Genomic DNA, 17,071 nt, shown 5'->3' with positions numbered 1-17,071 from the left:
CTCCTTATCTTGTGACCGGATTTTGTTTTCTGTTTCTAAAGGGATAAACAGATGCCTTGGCAGAAGAAAATTTGGCTGATAAAGCTCTGATAAAAGATCACGGGAAATATTTGTTTCAAATTTTCAGCTACTACTTGTTCTAAGGGAAATTCTTTTTAACTTTTTAGGTAAACAGTTGTTTTCTGCCAGTTTGGAATTTTTCCTTTTTTAGCTAAAGAGAGCAAAGTTACCTCTCACTCTAAAAAAAACCCACATACTTCAGACACAAGTGTACATTTGTACATGGAAAAACTTGTGAGTGGGTTGCATGTAAGTCTGTCTTTTAATGTTGAAATGAAATTAATGGGTAGTTATAATATGTTGGCATATATATGACAGAGATGTATGTAAATTTAATTAATTATACTTGTTCCCTGGCTAAAATTGGACTTTAACTGTAAATTTCAATGTGAAACATGATGCCAAAGGGCCCTAGCAATTCTGTGTGTAATTAACAGGTTTTTCCATGTGTTTGATAGAAGTATGGCACAGTGGGATGACTTTCCTGATCAGCAAGAGGACACTGACAGCTGTACAGAGTCTGTGAAGTTCGATGCTCGCTCAGTGACAGCTTTGCTTCCTCCCCGTAAGTAGAATAAGGGAGGGTGCTCATGGACATTGTCCTTGGAGTTAGTGAGATTGTGTAAAATTATGGTCATGAGACTTACTCTATCTTCCTGGTTGGATCCAATCTTAGTCACCTGACAGATGGAATATCCCATATCCCATCTTGTTTGTATTGTGGTTGCTCCTTCTCTTTTTTCCTTCATTTTCCCCCTTTTCCTTATTTTTTAAATTTTCTTTACTTAATTTTTTCCTCCTTTTTCTGTTCAATTCCTCATAGAAGATTACTGAATAATACCTAAAATTTCATTTTAACTTGCAACCTGAAAACAAAATTTCCTTCTTTTTTGCTAAACAACAAAAGCGATGGCCATAGGAAAGAATGTTTTAATAGATGTTTTATTCACTTAACCAGAGAAACATCTTCTTCTACTAGTAAGATCCCCTCTATATCGAGTTAACTTTTCTACAATTAGCATCTCAACATATGAATTGCTGGTTCATATAAAGAAATAATACTAAAATATTAGTATATTCTGAAATATCCAGAGGATGGGCTTTACTGATCCACTCCAACGTTTAATCAAAGTGTGAATTTTGTTATTTCTTTTTTTTCAACTTGTATTCAAATCACAAGAGGCATCCAAATACAAAACTATTGAGGTAGAATGAGAAAAGGAAATTTGCATAATTACCATCAAAAGTAATGTTTTTCTTATTCCACTTAAAATCTGAAAATATATATATAATTATTAATATATGGTTGCTTGAGGAGCTTTATTTTCATCCAGAATGTTCACATTCCCATGTGAAACAGAAGAATAAAATTTATGTTTGCGTGTGTGTTGGTATGGTATCAGTATTAAAATTTATCAATGAATGTATCCAATGAGACAAGTATGGCTTGGAGAAGATAGTAACTTTGTCCTGGATGTTTAGTTAGTGGATAGATCAAATGTCCACAGCAATTTCTGTATTGACTTCTCCTTTTGACTGTCACTTTTACTTCCTGCTGAATAAATGAGAACCTATTTCTTGGTTCATTTTTTATTCCAGTAGGTTTGATACTAACCATATAATTGGAGATTTTAAAAAGTTTTAATTAAGTAAGATGAATAAGTTCTCTAACAGGAGATTGGACTTTTGTTTTTTAGATCCTAAAAATGGCCCAACTCTTCAAGAGAGGATGAAGTCTTATAAAACTGCACTGATCACCCTTTATCTCATTGTGTTTGTAGTTCTCGTGCCCATCATTGGCATAGTGGCAGGTACAGTACTCTAGTTCTGAAACTCATCTGGTAAATTATTTACTGCAGAAGCAGAAAGAAGCATTCAGTCTTTGGTATATGGCAAATTCGTAAGAATTTGAACTTCAGATCAAAAAATGTTCCTCAAATTTATTTCATAAAAAAAACAGATTCTGCAAAGTTATTGCATAAGAAACTTTAAATAAATAGCCTAGACAATGGAACTTTAAGATAAAAATATGAATATGTAAAGGTAAGATGGAAAGAATTGATCATTTCAGCAATGTTATCATCTGAAGTCCTATGAAGTTTTGATGATGCATCATAAATTTCATGGTAAGCATTCTAGTTGCAAATGTGAAGATATAAACATGATTGTTTATATTAGCAATGCCTAAAATATAAAAACAAGACAGTTGTTCTGGAAAAATACTTTTATTCCTAGTATTGAGAGCAGAAAGAAATATCCCTACAAGTCTTCAGAGGAAATCTCAGAAACTAATGACCTATCCCTCAGCAGTATTTGTCCTTTATATGGTCACATATTTCATGAGGTTTTATTTAAAACCTTTCTAAAAATGAACTGATAGCATTCTTTCAAACAAACAAACAACAACAAAAATAGAACACTTTGGTTGGGTCCTACATGATGTTTTTCAGGTGTATATTTGTTTTGAAGAGTTTGGCTTGAGTTGGGGATACATTTAAAGAGTTTATACAGGGATGGAAAGCTTGCATGTAACGTAAGCAAATTTATAAACATTATTTCCCTCAGGACCATTTTTGAGGGATTTGATTGACATTTGAATTTATTTGCCTTGTAGCTCCCTTTTTCTCTGAGAGTGACAAAATGTCTAGACACATGCTTGAACAAGAGATAGGCTGGGAGGAAGATGTGTTTTCATGCGCATGCTAATCAGCTTAACAAGGAAATGCTCCTGATATAAGGCCATACCTCCTCTGTCAAAAGGATATTCCAAGACAGAACCAAAATTTTACTAAGGAAGAAATGATAATGAAAGCAACAATGACTGTAATATCTTTGTAACATTTTTGAGCATTTACTATGTTCAGGCCCTGGGCTATACATTTTCCACAGATTATCTTAAGACACCTCACAGTTACCCTTGGAACAGACATATGCTTACCCTCATCATCCACAAAAGGAAACTGTTCAGTGATGGAATTGAAGTTCCTGCCATGACCCCTGACTCCTATCCTCTGTGGTCTACTATCTCCCAGTACAATCAGGTGTTTAGAACAAACTATGATTGGCCACTAAAAAATTAACTTGTTGTAACATCAGCCAGGAAAATATTTTCCGTATGTAAAAGCCAAATACCTTTTTGGATGTCAAAAACAAAAGCCAACCACAACCAATCAACCAATCAAACCAACCAGAGCCATTTAAATAAAAGAACCTGATGTGTCTGTCATTAAACAACAACTTCCTGATAACCGGGTTATCTATGTGTTGTTTATGTTTATGCTTATCAGTTTGAAGTGCTTACCTGAAAGATGCATCATTGTCTGGGATCATTAGCTATCAGCCAGTTAGAATTTGCGTAATTTCATCACTTTTATGGGGCTTCCTTGGTGGTTCAGCTGGTAAAGTATCCGCCTGCAACAAAAGAAACCCTGGTTTGATTGCTGGGTTGGGAAGATCCATTGGAGAAGGAATAGGCTACCCACTCCAGTATTCTTGGGCTTCCCTGGTGGCTCAGCAGGTAAAGAATCTGCCTGCAGTGTGGAAGGCCTAGGTTCGATCCTGGGGTTGGGAAGATCCTCTGGAGAAGGGAATGACTACCCACTCCAGTATTCTGGCCTGGAGAATTCCATGGATTGTATCTAGTGCATGGGGTTACAAAGAGTTGGGCACGACTGAGTGACTCACTTTCATTGCTTTTATGTAAACCGTGGCCTGCAGAACCAACCTCAGTGAATGCAACTTCTTTATACTTGGCCTATGCACAATGTGAACTGAAGTTTGAAAATATCAGGGTTCTAATCAGGTTCAAAATCTCCGGGCTGTTACCAAATGCTACCAAGTCAACACAGTTGTTCTAGGGTTGACAATGATTGACTTAAAGTAGTTTTGTTTCCTTAAACTGTAGCATGTACTATTAAGACTGACAAAAAGCTAAAAGTATTCAAATCTTGCAAGTTCACATGAGCACCCCAATTCACCAGAATTTAGATCTCCTGTGTTTATCATACTTGAATAATAAACAATTGATTATCCATTTACAGCTGTAAGTTTTAGAATTTTTCCAAAAGAAAGCTAAAATGCAATAAATTAACTCTACATAATAAAAAAATTAAAATGTAGATAAAATATATTCCTGTAATGATAGAAATTATTCTGTTTTGGCAAATATAAATCAGTAGATGAAATAAAATGTTGTGCATGAAAACTAAAGTGTCTTATGTACTGACAAATGTTTCTTAATTATAATCTTCTCCACAAGCTACCTTTTTTCCAAGAAGCTACTACATTTCTATTACAGTATAACAACATATAATAATGTCTCTGAGGAATAAGATAAGGTTAAGCCTAAGGTTAATATATATAAATTGCTGACAAACTGAAGATCCTTGAGCTCAAAATAATACAAATTTTTGGTAGAAGAAGGTATTGCCAACATGGAGGAGTATATGTGATCTGTAAGGTCAAATATAACCTTCTCCCTATTGTACAGGTCATAAAATTTGTCTCCTTTCAAATGTAAGATAGAAAAGTCACAAAATGCCATCTCTCTGATGATAATGAAAGAAATGAACATTTGAAAATATGAACTCTAGCATTCCATACCTAGATTTGCAGTACATGTATCTATATCATCTGTACTGCAATTAAATGTTTTTAAAGAAAGTAAGGATTAAATTAGGTTTCATTCAAGATTTAGGAAAACAAGCAATATTGCATTTTTAAATCTGTAAGCAAAATATAGCCTTTATTATCAGTTCATGTTGAACTTGATATTGAATAAAAATCTTTGGTCACATGCCATTTTATCAAATCAAATCTTCCCTTTCTACACTGTGAAGAGGTTTTGCTTTATCCCTATGAAATAAAAAGCATTTCTAGTGAAAATAAATATTATATGGTTGAATAATTAAATCAGTATGCCTATTAAAATAAAGTACAGATACTATCTTTCTCATGGAGCACCCAACTTCCTCCCAATTTTTTATATTACATAATATTAATTCCTGCTTGTATCAGTATTGGGCATGCAGATAATGAATCCAAAATATTAATAATAATTAAAAAAGGAAAAGTATCAAATGTATATTATGTGCCAGGGAAAGATCTGAGCACTTTACATATATCAGTTCATTTAATTATTTAAACACTGACTAGTAGTATCCCATTTATAAGGTAGTGAAATGATAGCCTGATTAATTTGCTCAAGGGCACAGTTTATGAAGGAAAGAGCCAGAATGGCTAATCCAGACAGTTCCCATCTAGAGCCTGTATTATTAACTGCTACCTGAAAAAGCAGTAATCATCATAAAATAAAAATTTTAAGGGCTAACTTAGAGATAATTTTTCAAATATTGTTAGTTAGGGTTTCTGATTGTTAAAGTCAAATTCCATTCCCAGTCAGTTTTCTATTCCCAGAGTTGCTCGAGCAGTGCTTTATATACAGTAGGTACTCAATAAATAAATCATGGAATTGGCAAATGCGTAAATGAAGCTGTCAATCCAAAACTTGTTCTCTACACTTAATTTAATAAATGTTACAAGATCCAACTAAGAAATATACTATTTTGTCCAAAGTATTAATAAAATAATGTATACTCAATATGGCCTCTGTTGTGTATTATATCAAAATATAGCCACATATTTTATTAAATCAAATAAGCTAATTTTAAAGAGAATATAACTAGGAACAAATAATATATATTTTTTAAAATTGTGATTTAATTGAATATGTAGTTTAATGCTTAATAAGAGCTACAATGACAGCCATCATCAAACACCTTCTTTAAGTGATAGTGGCGAAGACTCTGTAACTAAGATAATAACTTTCAAAGATAAGGCAGTTTAATTTGAGTAGTTTTCATATGTGCCATCTGTGTGCTATGGGATTTACATGCTTTATCTCATTCATTCTCAGCACCACTGTAAGACGGTTATTACTTTTAGGTCTTTGGGGAAGCCTAATTAAGAAGAAATATAACTTGCTCAGAGTAACCTAGTTAGTAACTAAGGAGTGGGACTAGATTCCAGAATCGGGCAGCTTGTTCCTATGTAAACACCACGCTCTCATTTGTATAACAGGTACCCTGAGCTCAGGGTGGAATTCAGGGCTTTTCATGTGTTACTTCAGTTAAGTCTCAAAACCTGTAAAGCTAATAACTATTGTCATATCACTTTAAAGAAAATTGACAGGTCAGTTATTGCTGTTTATATAGATATACTTTTAAACCATATGAAGTTACTCTTTACTGCTCAATAATGGTCAAATATGTAAAGTCTTATATATTCAAATTAATATAGATAAGAGACTGATATATATGTAGATAAAAGGTATAAATCATATCGATATATATAGAGAGAGATGAAACAATAAAATCTTAACCATCATTAACTAGAAATAAAATGGTGCTGAACATTTTCTTCATGGTGTTTCAATTAATGTATTATTTTATCTGCAAAAGTAATATTTATACTTCTCATTTTTGAAACCATAAACATACTTCTCTAAATCCTTTCAGAAGGATAATTAGCTTGTTTAGAGAACATATGCCCATTTGGGAATATATATTAGCAGCTCTCTATGCCCCAAACACCATTTAATAGAATGTTTATATTCAGGAAATAATTGCTCATAAGATGGTTCATCAAAGGGTTAAATATATTAGTAGAAATAGAAGCAAACTGAATATAGGGGTTTTGTTAAATCTGGCAGAACCACACATAGAATAATAATGTAGTTATTCAAATTACTTTTGTAAAACAATATTAAGTAATATGCAAGGGTCTTTATGATAGATGCAAATTGAAAGCTAGTTTCCAAATTATATATAAGCTCTTGATTGTATAATAATAATATGATAGTGGAATCAGAAATCTGATATGCATATACTAAAATGTTAGCACTTAATTCTGCACCATGAGATTAATGGTAAATTATTTTCATTACTCATATTTTCTAAATTTTCCTCTACAAGTATATATTTTATAATAAGTAAAGAGGAGTCTTGAAAGAACAGTATTTTTTAAAGTTAAAAAACTTTTTTATCCAATTTCCTTCTCTACCAACAATAAATTAGATCTGCAGAAACTGAAAGTGATAACTCTCTGGTAGCTTAGTGATAGCATAAGGAAGATGAGCCAACAATTTACTCATACAATGGATAACACTAATATTTCTACTTTTACTACATATTGTTTTTGTCACATCATCATTAATCTTCATAATAGCTAACATATTCAACATGTTTACTTCAGACGCTGTGTTAAGCATTATCTCATCTTATCCTAACAGCACACCTGAGGACAAGGATACAGTGTACTTCATAATGTGTAGCATTTACTCTTGCTCTCATAGCTAAATGCAGTGACCTAGAAGATTGATCTAAGCAGCAAGTCAGAAAGAATGACTTAACTGTGGAATAAATTCTAATATAAAATGGGAAAAGGAGACTGTTTCCCTCTCAGCACTCTGCCTACCTTGGTTCATACTTTGTATGTTTAAAATAAACACCTGATTTAGGATAGCATTCAGAATGTTAGAATGGGATGAAGTGATGTGGAATGGAACGGTGGATGCATTTAAGGATACAGGGCATGACTCTGTTTATTTTTACTTAAATATGCAGCTCAGCTCCTGAAATGGGAAACGAAGAATTGCACGGTTGGCTCAGTTAATGCAGATATATCTCCAAGTCCAGAAGGCAAAGGAAATGGCAGTGAAGATGAAATGAGATTTCGAGAAGCTGTGATGGAACGCATGAGCAACATGGAAAGCAGAATCCAGTATCTTTCAGATAATGAAGCCAATCTCCTAGATGCTAAGAATTTCCAAAATTTCAGCATAACAACTGATCAAAGATTTAATGATGTTCTTTTCCAGCTAAATTCCTTACTTTCCTCCATCCAGGAACATGAGAATATCATAGGGGATATCTTCAAGTCATTAGTAGGTCTGAACACCACAGTACTTGATTTGCAGTTCAGTATTGAAACACTGAATGGCAGAGTCCAAGAGAATGCATTTAAACAACAAGAGGTAAGAGTTTTTGTACTGGAAAGTCGTATGCTGGGAGTGAATCCATCTGTAACCTTTCTCCTCAGATAGTCCAGGGCAGAGAAAAAGTTGCAAAACCTGTTTGTTTGTTTTAACTTTACAATATTGTATTGGTTTTGCTATGGCAAAACCTGTTTTAACGTCATTCTACTTACCTGATTTCTCTTGCAGTCTCACCAGAAAGTTCCAAATGGATTTACCTACTGCCTCTTCCAAATTCCCAGCCGAAGGCGGAGTTTGTTTGTTTTTCATCAAATATAGACTCTCTTAGCATGTTTTAATTTTATAAATACTTTCAGAATGCCTCTTGAGATCCTCTAAACCAATTACAGTTGATAGATTATCTTAGCATATTTGGACAGATAGACACAGTTTTTGCAAATTTTAAAAGAAACCCAGAATATCATGAAAAGAATGAAAACCTTATTTACATGGGTAAATTATAAAATCTAAATTTTAAAATAGTTTGTCACTCACAAGAAGAATTGCTAAATTTTTATGTGTAGAGATAACTCTAAGTAAAGAATTAGAGTTTGAATAATGCATCAACATCTTTTTACCATCACAGGATCAACACAAGAGAGCAAGACATCTTCTAGACCACTTGCCAGCCAAAGTTTTTTTGCAAAGGCCCAGATGTAACTCTTAGGAAATGTGATCCAATAAGTCTTTCTTTACAAAAATAGACTTGACCCATGGGTCATAATTTTTCTTAACTTTGCTCTAAACTACTCTGTGGACAACCCTCTGAGTTACTTTGTATTGAAGAGAAGGAAATTAAGAAGCAAGTTGTTTAGTTCAGAATTGGATTATTTTTTGTTGTTAGGTAGTTATAATTGTTCCATTTGTGAAAAAAACAAGCTCATGGATAAAGCTTTATTACTTGTGTGAAAAAAATTAATCTTCATATTACATGGTATCTAAGCCCTAAGATCATAATGTGAAATGTGTAAACTTTCCACCATTAGCTCAGTAAGGCTGCCATCTTCGTAGTATATTTTACTTGAATAGACCATGTCTTAATTAATGAGGTTGTTTTCTATATAGATACAGTGTTATGCAGTGGTGATTTTTGTAAATAGATGTCCCTTATAGAGAGCAAAGAGAAGCCTCTAAAGTTTTAACATCACGTGAAAACCAATTAAATTATTGACTAGAGAATAGACTAAACAGGTTAAGAAAGCACATTTTAATATTTATTTATTGTAATATGCAATCACTGAGAAGACAATGACATTGCTGTTTAAATATAGAAACCATTGGTGAACCTCATCCCAATGTCAGCCTTGATAGTCAGTGTTGTATCCTTGTCACATCTTCCAAATACTGACTGTTACTCTGTCCCCCATGGTTAATAAGTATCTAAACATATACAAATGTTATTGGAATATCAATGACTCAGGCTATGGAGGGCTTAGAAAGAGTGCACAAAGAAGAAACTGTCCACAGGGCTGAGAACCTTGAGACAGAGGAAAATAAAATATCAGCTGTGGGAATAGAAACTGATTAAATATGAGGGAAAGAGGATAGGAGAAGAAATATTACTTTGTGTGAAAACAAGATTCACTACTCTAAAATCTGACTGTGTGGATCACAACAAACTGTGGAAAATTCTTAAAGAGATGGGAACACCAGACCACCTTACCTGCCTCCTGAGAAATCTGTATGCAGGTCAAGAAGCAACAGTTAGAATTGGACATGGAACAACAGACTGGTTCCAAATAGGGAAAGGAGTACGTCAAGGCTGTATATTGTCACCCTGCTTATTTAACTTATATGCAGAGTACATCATGAGACATGCTGGGCTGGATGAAGCACAAGCTGGAATTAAGATTGCTGGGAGAAATACCAATAACCACAAAATATGCAGATTACACCAGCCTTATGGCAGAAAGCTAAGAGGAACTAAAGAGCCTCTTGATGAAAGTGAAAGAGGAGAGTGAAAAAGTTGGCTTAAAACTCAACATTCAGAAAAGTAACATCATGGCATGTGGTCCCATCACTTCATGGCAAATAGATGGGTAAACAATGGAAACAGTGACAGACTTTCTTTTCTTGGGTTCCAAAATCACTGTAGGTGGTGACTTCAGCCATGAAATTAAAAGACACTTGCTCCTTGGAAGGAAAGCTATGGCCAACCTAGAAAGCATATTAAAAAGCAGAGATATTACTCTGCCAACAAGGGTCCATCTAGTCAAAGCTATGATTTTTCCATGGATGTGAGAGTTGAACCATAAAGAAAGCTGAGAACTGAATAATTGTTGCTTTTGAACTGGTGGTGTTGGAGAAGACTCTTGAGAGTTCCTTGGACTGCAAGGAGATCCAACCAGTCCATTCTAAAGGAAATCAGTCCTGAATATTCATTGGAAGGACTGATGCTGAAGCTGAAGCTCCAATACTTTGGCCACCTGATGCGAAGAGCCAACTCATTGGAAAAGACCCTGATGCTGGGACAGATTGAAGGCAGGAGGAGAAGGGGACAACAGTGGATGAGATGGTTGGATGGTGTTACTCACTCAGGAGTTGGTGATAGACAGGGAAGCCTGGCATGCTGCAGTTCATGGGGTCACAAGTAGTTGGGTATGACTGAGCAACTGAACTAAACTGAAGATCAGAGGGGCAGTGAGACAGGGTGAGAAGAAAATGAAGACAGACACAATGAAAGAATAAGAATTTACTTGATATTGGTAATGTCTCCAAGTCCTCAGAGATTATAGATTATCTATGAACTGGCTCAACTGGTAAAGAATCCACCTGCAAAGCGGGAGACCTAGGTTTGATCCCTGGGTTGGGAATATCCCCTGGAGAAGGGAACGATTACCCACTCCAGTATTCTGGTCTGGAGAATTCAGTTCATGGGATCACAAAGAGTTGGACATGACTGAGCGACTTCCATTTTCATCACTTTCATGAACCCACATAAATGAAGAGTTAAAACCAAATTGGAAACCATTTGGAAGATAGTAGAAGTGCTGAACATGTTTGAAGTGATACATGTGTGTGCATTTAGTTGCTCAGTCGTGTCTGGCTCTTTGTGACCCCATGGACTGTAGCCCTCCAGGCTCCTCTATCCATGGGGATTCTCCAGGCAAGAATACTGGAGTAGGTCGCCATGCCCTTCTCCAGGGGATCTTCCCAACCCAGGGACTGAACCGAGGCCTCCCACATTGCAGGCAGATTCTTTACCCTCTGAGCCACCAGGGAGCCTGGAAATGATATATAATAGAAACAGCTGGAATCTGGTAATAATCGATCATTGAGTTGGAATAGATTGCACTTTCGTTTTGGAAGCGGTCCCAGCATTAGAGATGGAGGTACAAGGGAAAGGAGGAACTTGCAAGGTTAATTTTTTTAAAGCTCTTTTTTTGTAAGACAGTAGTCATTTGTAGAGATTTGAAATCTAGGTAAGTGCTAGCGTGTATGTGTGTGTGCATGTATGCTTGCTCACTGAAAATAGTATTTACAGTCTTGTTCCCATTGCTTAAAACAATTGGATTCATCTTTGAATCTTTAGCCCAATGCAGGAATAAGTAAATTAAATAAATGCCTCAATCAGTAATTGTTTGAATAAAAGGCTTATAAGTAATACCAGCATATGTTTACCAAGGACAGACCAGGCATTAATTTAAAAGAAAGAAGAATACTGACTAAATAAAAGAGAGAGGTGGGATTTATCATCTCTGTTTTACATAGAAAGGACTGTAAGAATGCAAAATTAAATGCTTGTTTCTAGCAGAGCTGCTGGTGGTAGATGGGCAGTGTGTGCAGTTACTGTAGAGCAGCAATCCCCAGCCTTTTTGGCTCCAGGGACGGTTTCATGGAAAAACGATTTTCCCTCAGATGGGGGGTGGTGGGATTTGGTTTCAGGATGATTCTTTTATTGTGCACTTTACTTTTACTTTTATTGTGTACTTTATTTCTATTATTATTGCATCAGTTCCACCTCAGATTATCAGGCATTAGATCCTGTTAGCTGGAGAGCCTTGCTATACAGGACTTTTAAAGATATATCAAATGAACTTTCTCTCCTCCCAATAAAACCTGTTTTAAGTAAAGTGTGGTTAATATGAGCGCTATATAGAGTTTTCAAAGAAGGGGGGAAAAGGCAGCCTCAGCTTTAGGTATGAAAAACATGGGTGACTCCTAAGGTTTAGGGAGCAAAAATCACCAACTAGTCCCTTGACCTTTTCTCTGTGGATATCAGGAGCTGATAACAGGATATCAGGATATCACAGGATATCTGTGGATATCCTGACAGCTGGGGCAATCTGCAGCCACATCAATGATGTCAAGCATATTTATCATGTTCTTATGCTCTATAAAACATCCATGTTCATTATTTCGTGTATATATATATACCATATTGTACAGAAAAGACTAAATGGGGAGGGAGGCAGCAGAGGGTAGAGACATCCTAATCTAAAACAAGGTTTTGGATGGGGGAAGGCACAGTCAGAGTGGTAAAAATTGACGTATCTCTATTTGAGTGCCGTGCTCTTGTACAGGCAAATCTGGGTACACTTGCATTTCTTTCCAAAGGTTTTAGTTGACACTTTGGACCCTCTCACTTCAACTTGTCCAGTCCAGTCAAGTGAGGTGAAATTTTCTTTTCATACCTGGATTAAGGAACAGTACACCACTGATTTATTTCTTTGTGCAATTGGGAAATGAGAATTTATCAGCAATTAAACATAGAAGTCATTAGAAAAGTATAAATCATACCATGAACACAGAGGACACAAGGTAAGTAGAACAGAGAAATAGAAAATGTTACCAAGATAGATGACAAGGTTAGGTACCCTGGAAAGAGAAAGCCCAGCTCCCAAAGGAAAACCCAGGAAATGACTTGAAAGGAAAAGTAATAAAAATATATATATATTGTCAAAAACTTTACAACTGGATACTTAACCTCATCACAATTTGAAAAGCAAATTGAACAAGATTTTATTATGTCTACTCTTACTCTGAAAAATTAAATGCATTGATGATACCCAGGGTTTGAGTGCAAAATGGCACCCCACTCCAGTACTCTTGCCTGGAAAATCCCATGGACAGAGGAGCCTGGTAGGCTACAGACCATGGGGTCGTGAAGAGTCGGACACGACTGAGCGACTTCACTTTCACTTTTCACTTTCATGCATTGGAGAAGGAAATGGCAACCCACTCCAGTGTTCTTCCCTGGAGAATCCCAGAGATGGGGAAGCCTGGTGCGCCGCCGTCTATGGGGTCGCACAGAGTCGGACACAACTGAAGCGACTTAGCAGCAGCAGCAGCAGATACATTAAGTAAGATTTTTTTTTTAATGGTCCTGTGTATTTATAAGGTGGTAGGGCAGTGGAGAACAAAAATGTTTATATTTAGTGCCTTTGATCACATCCACTTCCAGGAAACTGTCCTATAAAAGTGCTTGTATAAATATGCAGATACATATAAAATTGTGTTCATTGTAGCATTATTTATGTGCAGCTCAAAACTCTTTATCAATAGGAATCAAATTATGAAACATACAATATAATTCTACTAAATTATAGAAAATAAAGCAGTTTCTAAATATTTTAATAGGTAAATATTCTTAATATATTATTGAGTGAAAAATAAAGTCATAATCCAGAACATGATGCCATCCCTCTTGTTGGTAGTTTTCAGTTATGCGTGCATGTATATAAATGCCCACAATCTATATGTGCATTTGAAAACATAAAATAATGAAATCTCAAATACAGAGGCAAAAAACCTGAACATAAGATATTGTTAATATGCTAGTTGAGATTTTATCGAATCTGAAAAGCTATCCTTAATGGTCATTACCACTGAGAGTTGTGACATTAAGCTTTGCTATTGTACTAAAACAATTTAATATACAAATCTATTGAGTTGATAGAATTGGAATTACTCAAGTACAGTATAAAGAGCTTAACTTTAGATGAATTTAAAACCATATGCCAAGTTTCAAATTTGATTTTAGTTTTAGCATTTTGACATGTAGATATTTAGGAATAGAACCATGTCTAAGATATATATATATATTTAACCTTTTTTTTTTTTTTCTGGCAGAGTGTAGAAATAAGCCATTCAGTTAAAAGAGGAAATGCTTCAAAGCCAAAGAATTACTGTTTTAAAGTTATTCTCTAATTTCCATATTCTTATTCCATAATATTATTGTAATATTATCCATTTTTAAAAAATCTGACTCGTAGGGCTTCTTAAACTTATATATTTGATAATTGTGTATGTAACAGAAATTGCGGATGTTGGCTTGTGTTTCACAGGAGATGCGTAAATTAGAGGAGCGTATATACAATGCATCAGCAGAAATTAAGTCTCTAGATGAAAAACAAGTATATTTGGAACAGGAAATAAAAGGGGAAATGAAACTGTTGAATAATATCACTAATGATCTGAGGCTGAAGGATTGGGAACATTCTCAGACATTGAAAAATATCACTTTACTCCAAGGTAATGTATCTTCTCATTCCTCCAGAAAATGATATACTAAGATGTACTGATACATGTAGAAATTTGGTATTGGAAATTCTACAGTTTTCAAACAGTTTTGGAGCATATATTTATTACAAATATCCAGAGGAAGGAGTCTTGAGATCTTTTCAAGATGTGTTAAGATAACTGTCCTCTGCTATATTTAAAATTGATAACCAATAGGGACCTACTTTATAGCACAGGGAACTCTGCTTAGTGTTATGTGGCAGCTTGGATGGAGGGGAGTTTGGGAGAGAATGTATACATGTATATGTGTGGCTGAGTACCCTCACTGAATCTATCACAACATTGTTAATCGGCTATCAGTTCAGTTCAGTTCAGTCTCTCAGTTGTGTCTGACTCTTTGCGACCCCATGGACTGCAGCACGCCAGGCTTCCCTGTCTATCACCAACTCCCTGAGCTTACTCAAACTCATGTCCATCAAGTCGGTGATGTCATCCAATCATCTCATCCTCTGTCATCCCCTTCTCCTTCCTTCAATCTTTCCCAGCATCAGGGTTTTTTCCAATGAGTGAGTTCTTCTCATCAGGTGGCCAAAGTGTTGGGAGTTTCAGCTTCAGCCTCAGTCCTTCCAAGGAATATTCAGGACTGATTTCCTTTAGGAGGGATTGGTTGGATCTCCTTGCAGTCCAAGAGCCCCTAAAGAGTCTTCTCCAACACCACAGTTCAAAAGCATCAATTCTTTGGTTCTCAGCCTTCTTTATAGTCCAACTCTCACATCCATACATGACTATTGGAAAAACCATAGCTTTGACTAGATGGGCCTTTGTTGGCATACTAATGTCTCTGCTTTTTAAAATGCTGTCTAGGTTGGTCATAGCTTTTCTTCCAAGGGGCAAGCGTCTTTTAATTTCATGGCTGCAGTCACTATCTGCAGTGATTTTTGGAGCCCAAGAAAATTAAGTCTGTCACTGTTTCCATTGTTTCCCATCTGTTTGCCATGAAGTGATGGGACTGGGTTCCATGATCTTAGTTTTTTGAATATTGATTTATTAAAGAAATGGTGAAAACTCTTAATCTCAGAGGCTAAGAGTCCACAGCTAGTTTGTGTCCCTTGTTTTTTGTCTCATGCTGTATAGTTTTTCCTGAAATGTCTATCTTGGTTTAGGGTCCTAATCACTGAATCAAAGTCTTTGCGTATGCACTCTTTTGTCAAAATTCACCCTGGAGTACTGTAGATTTGCTTCCCTTCAATTTGCTCAGCAAAATTCAAGCTGCAAATTGAGTCTTTCTGGCCTACTTTCCTGCTCTGTTGTCACTGTGCAGAGATGAATGACCTATAGCCATGTTCACAGTTGTGGGGTTAAAACCCCTTTGTTGGGAAGAAGTACTTGCTGCAGGAATAGGAGATGCATGGATTCCCACTGATATAGAACCATGACATCACTTGTGGACACCTAAGTATATGTTTCCAACATTAAGCTATAGCTTAGGAGAACTTGCTGGTTGTTACTACAGCTACTTAATGCCCAGTGGTATGTAATTTACATGATGATTATATTTTTAAAAAAGCAAAGAGGCAAAAAAATATACAACATAAATAGAAAAGATAAATGTTAGAGGTTATTCTCTTAAGATGATAGAATTATGAATTAGATTTTCCTCATTTTGTCTAGGCTTTCACCCTTCCTATAATATGTAGGGTTATTATTGTAATGAAAATGCAATAAAACATTATAGCCCAGTGGTGTATATGAAGGGAAATGGAAAATGTGCCGTTGAAATGGCAAATGTGCTGTGGATATTTGGAAAATTAAGTTATCAGGGAAGGAAGGTCCTAAAACCCAATTTGGACCCTGCAAAATCAGAAACAGTTCAGGAAAATGGAGAAAAGCAGGGGCAAGTATTTCAAAAGAAGCAAAGAAAATGGACAGAATATACTTACTCATCACATTATCTCTATTTATGTAGTCCCTTCTAAGAATTTTTCAGGTCTTACATCTTCCCACCTGATTACAATTTGTAAACGAGTACTGTTTAACCAGTGATGCCAACTATGACCGTGTATTGTCCTTGGGGTATGTGGCTGAACCATGGAAGTTGAAAATGCTTATTTTAAAACATTGCTATGTTTTAGAGATTAATACTTGTCCTGTGGCACTCTGTGAAGAAGAGGGACATAGTGCCATCTGTTTCTTGGACACAGAAAATTTAAGTGACTTAATCAGTGTTGATCAGACTCAGTACTGGGGGACACTGTGGTATTAATAATTGCCATGCCAAGTAGTCAAAATTTCCCCTGCAACCTCCATCTTATTTTATAACATCTATATCCAACTTGGGATTCTACTTAATATTATACTCGAAAAGTTATTCCTTTACTCAGTTTCACTTTACTGTCTTTCCCCAATATCTCCCACTTACCCAGAAGTCTTTCTTCTCATTCTACCCATTCTTCAAAGTCCACTCCAATCCTACCTCCTCAGTCAAGTCTTTTCGACCACTGCTCCTCGTGCTGACAT

At 35.6% G+C, this 17,071-nt stretch overlaps 1 protein-coding gene across 3 annotated transcripts in view; it reads left to right on the top strand.

The window, feature by feature from the left end:
* The window catches only part of MSR1 (macrophage scavenger receptor 1), an 83,945-nt gene that overhangs the window by 17,011 nt on the left and 49,863 nt on the right, over window positions 1-17,071 (top strand). For all 3 annotated transcript variants that reach the window (XM_070364113.1, XM_005887437.3, XM_005887438.3), the window contains exons 2-5: window positions 519-625; window positions 1,758-1,871; window positions 7,683-8,092; window positions 14,380-14,566. In XM_070364113.1, coding sequence (XP_070220214.1) covers window positions 523-625; window positions 1,758-1,871; window positions 7,683-8,092; window positions 14,380-14,566 — 814 coding nt within the window. In that variant the 5' untranslated portion in view covers window positions 519-522. The remainder of the gene's footprint in view (window positions 1-518; window positions 626-1,757; window positions 1,872-7,682; window positions 8,093-14,379; window positions 14,567-17,071) is intronic.

This window comes from Bos mutus, chromosome 27 (assembly GCF_027580195.1).
Source record: "Bos mutus isolate GX-2022 chromosome 27, NWIPB_WYAK_1.1, whole genome shotgun sequence".
Taxonomy (NCBI): Eukaryota; Metazoa; Chordata; class Mammalia; order Artiodactyla; family Bovidae; genus Bos; species Bos mutus.
Note: the sequence above shows the minus strand (reverse complement) of the source record. Positions and strands in the feature narration are given on the sequence as shown.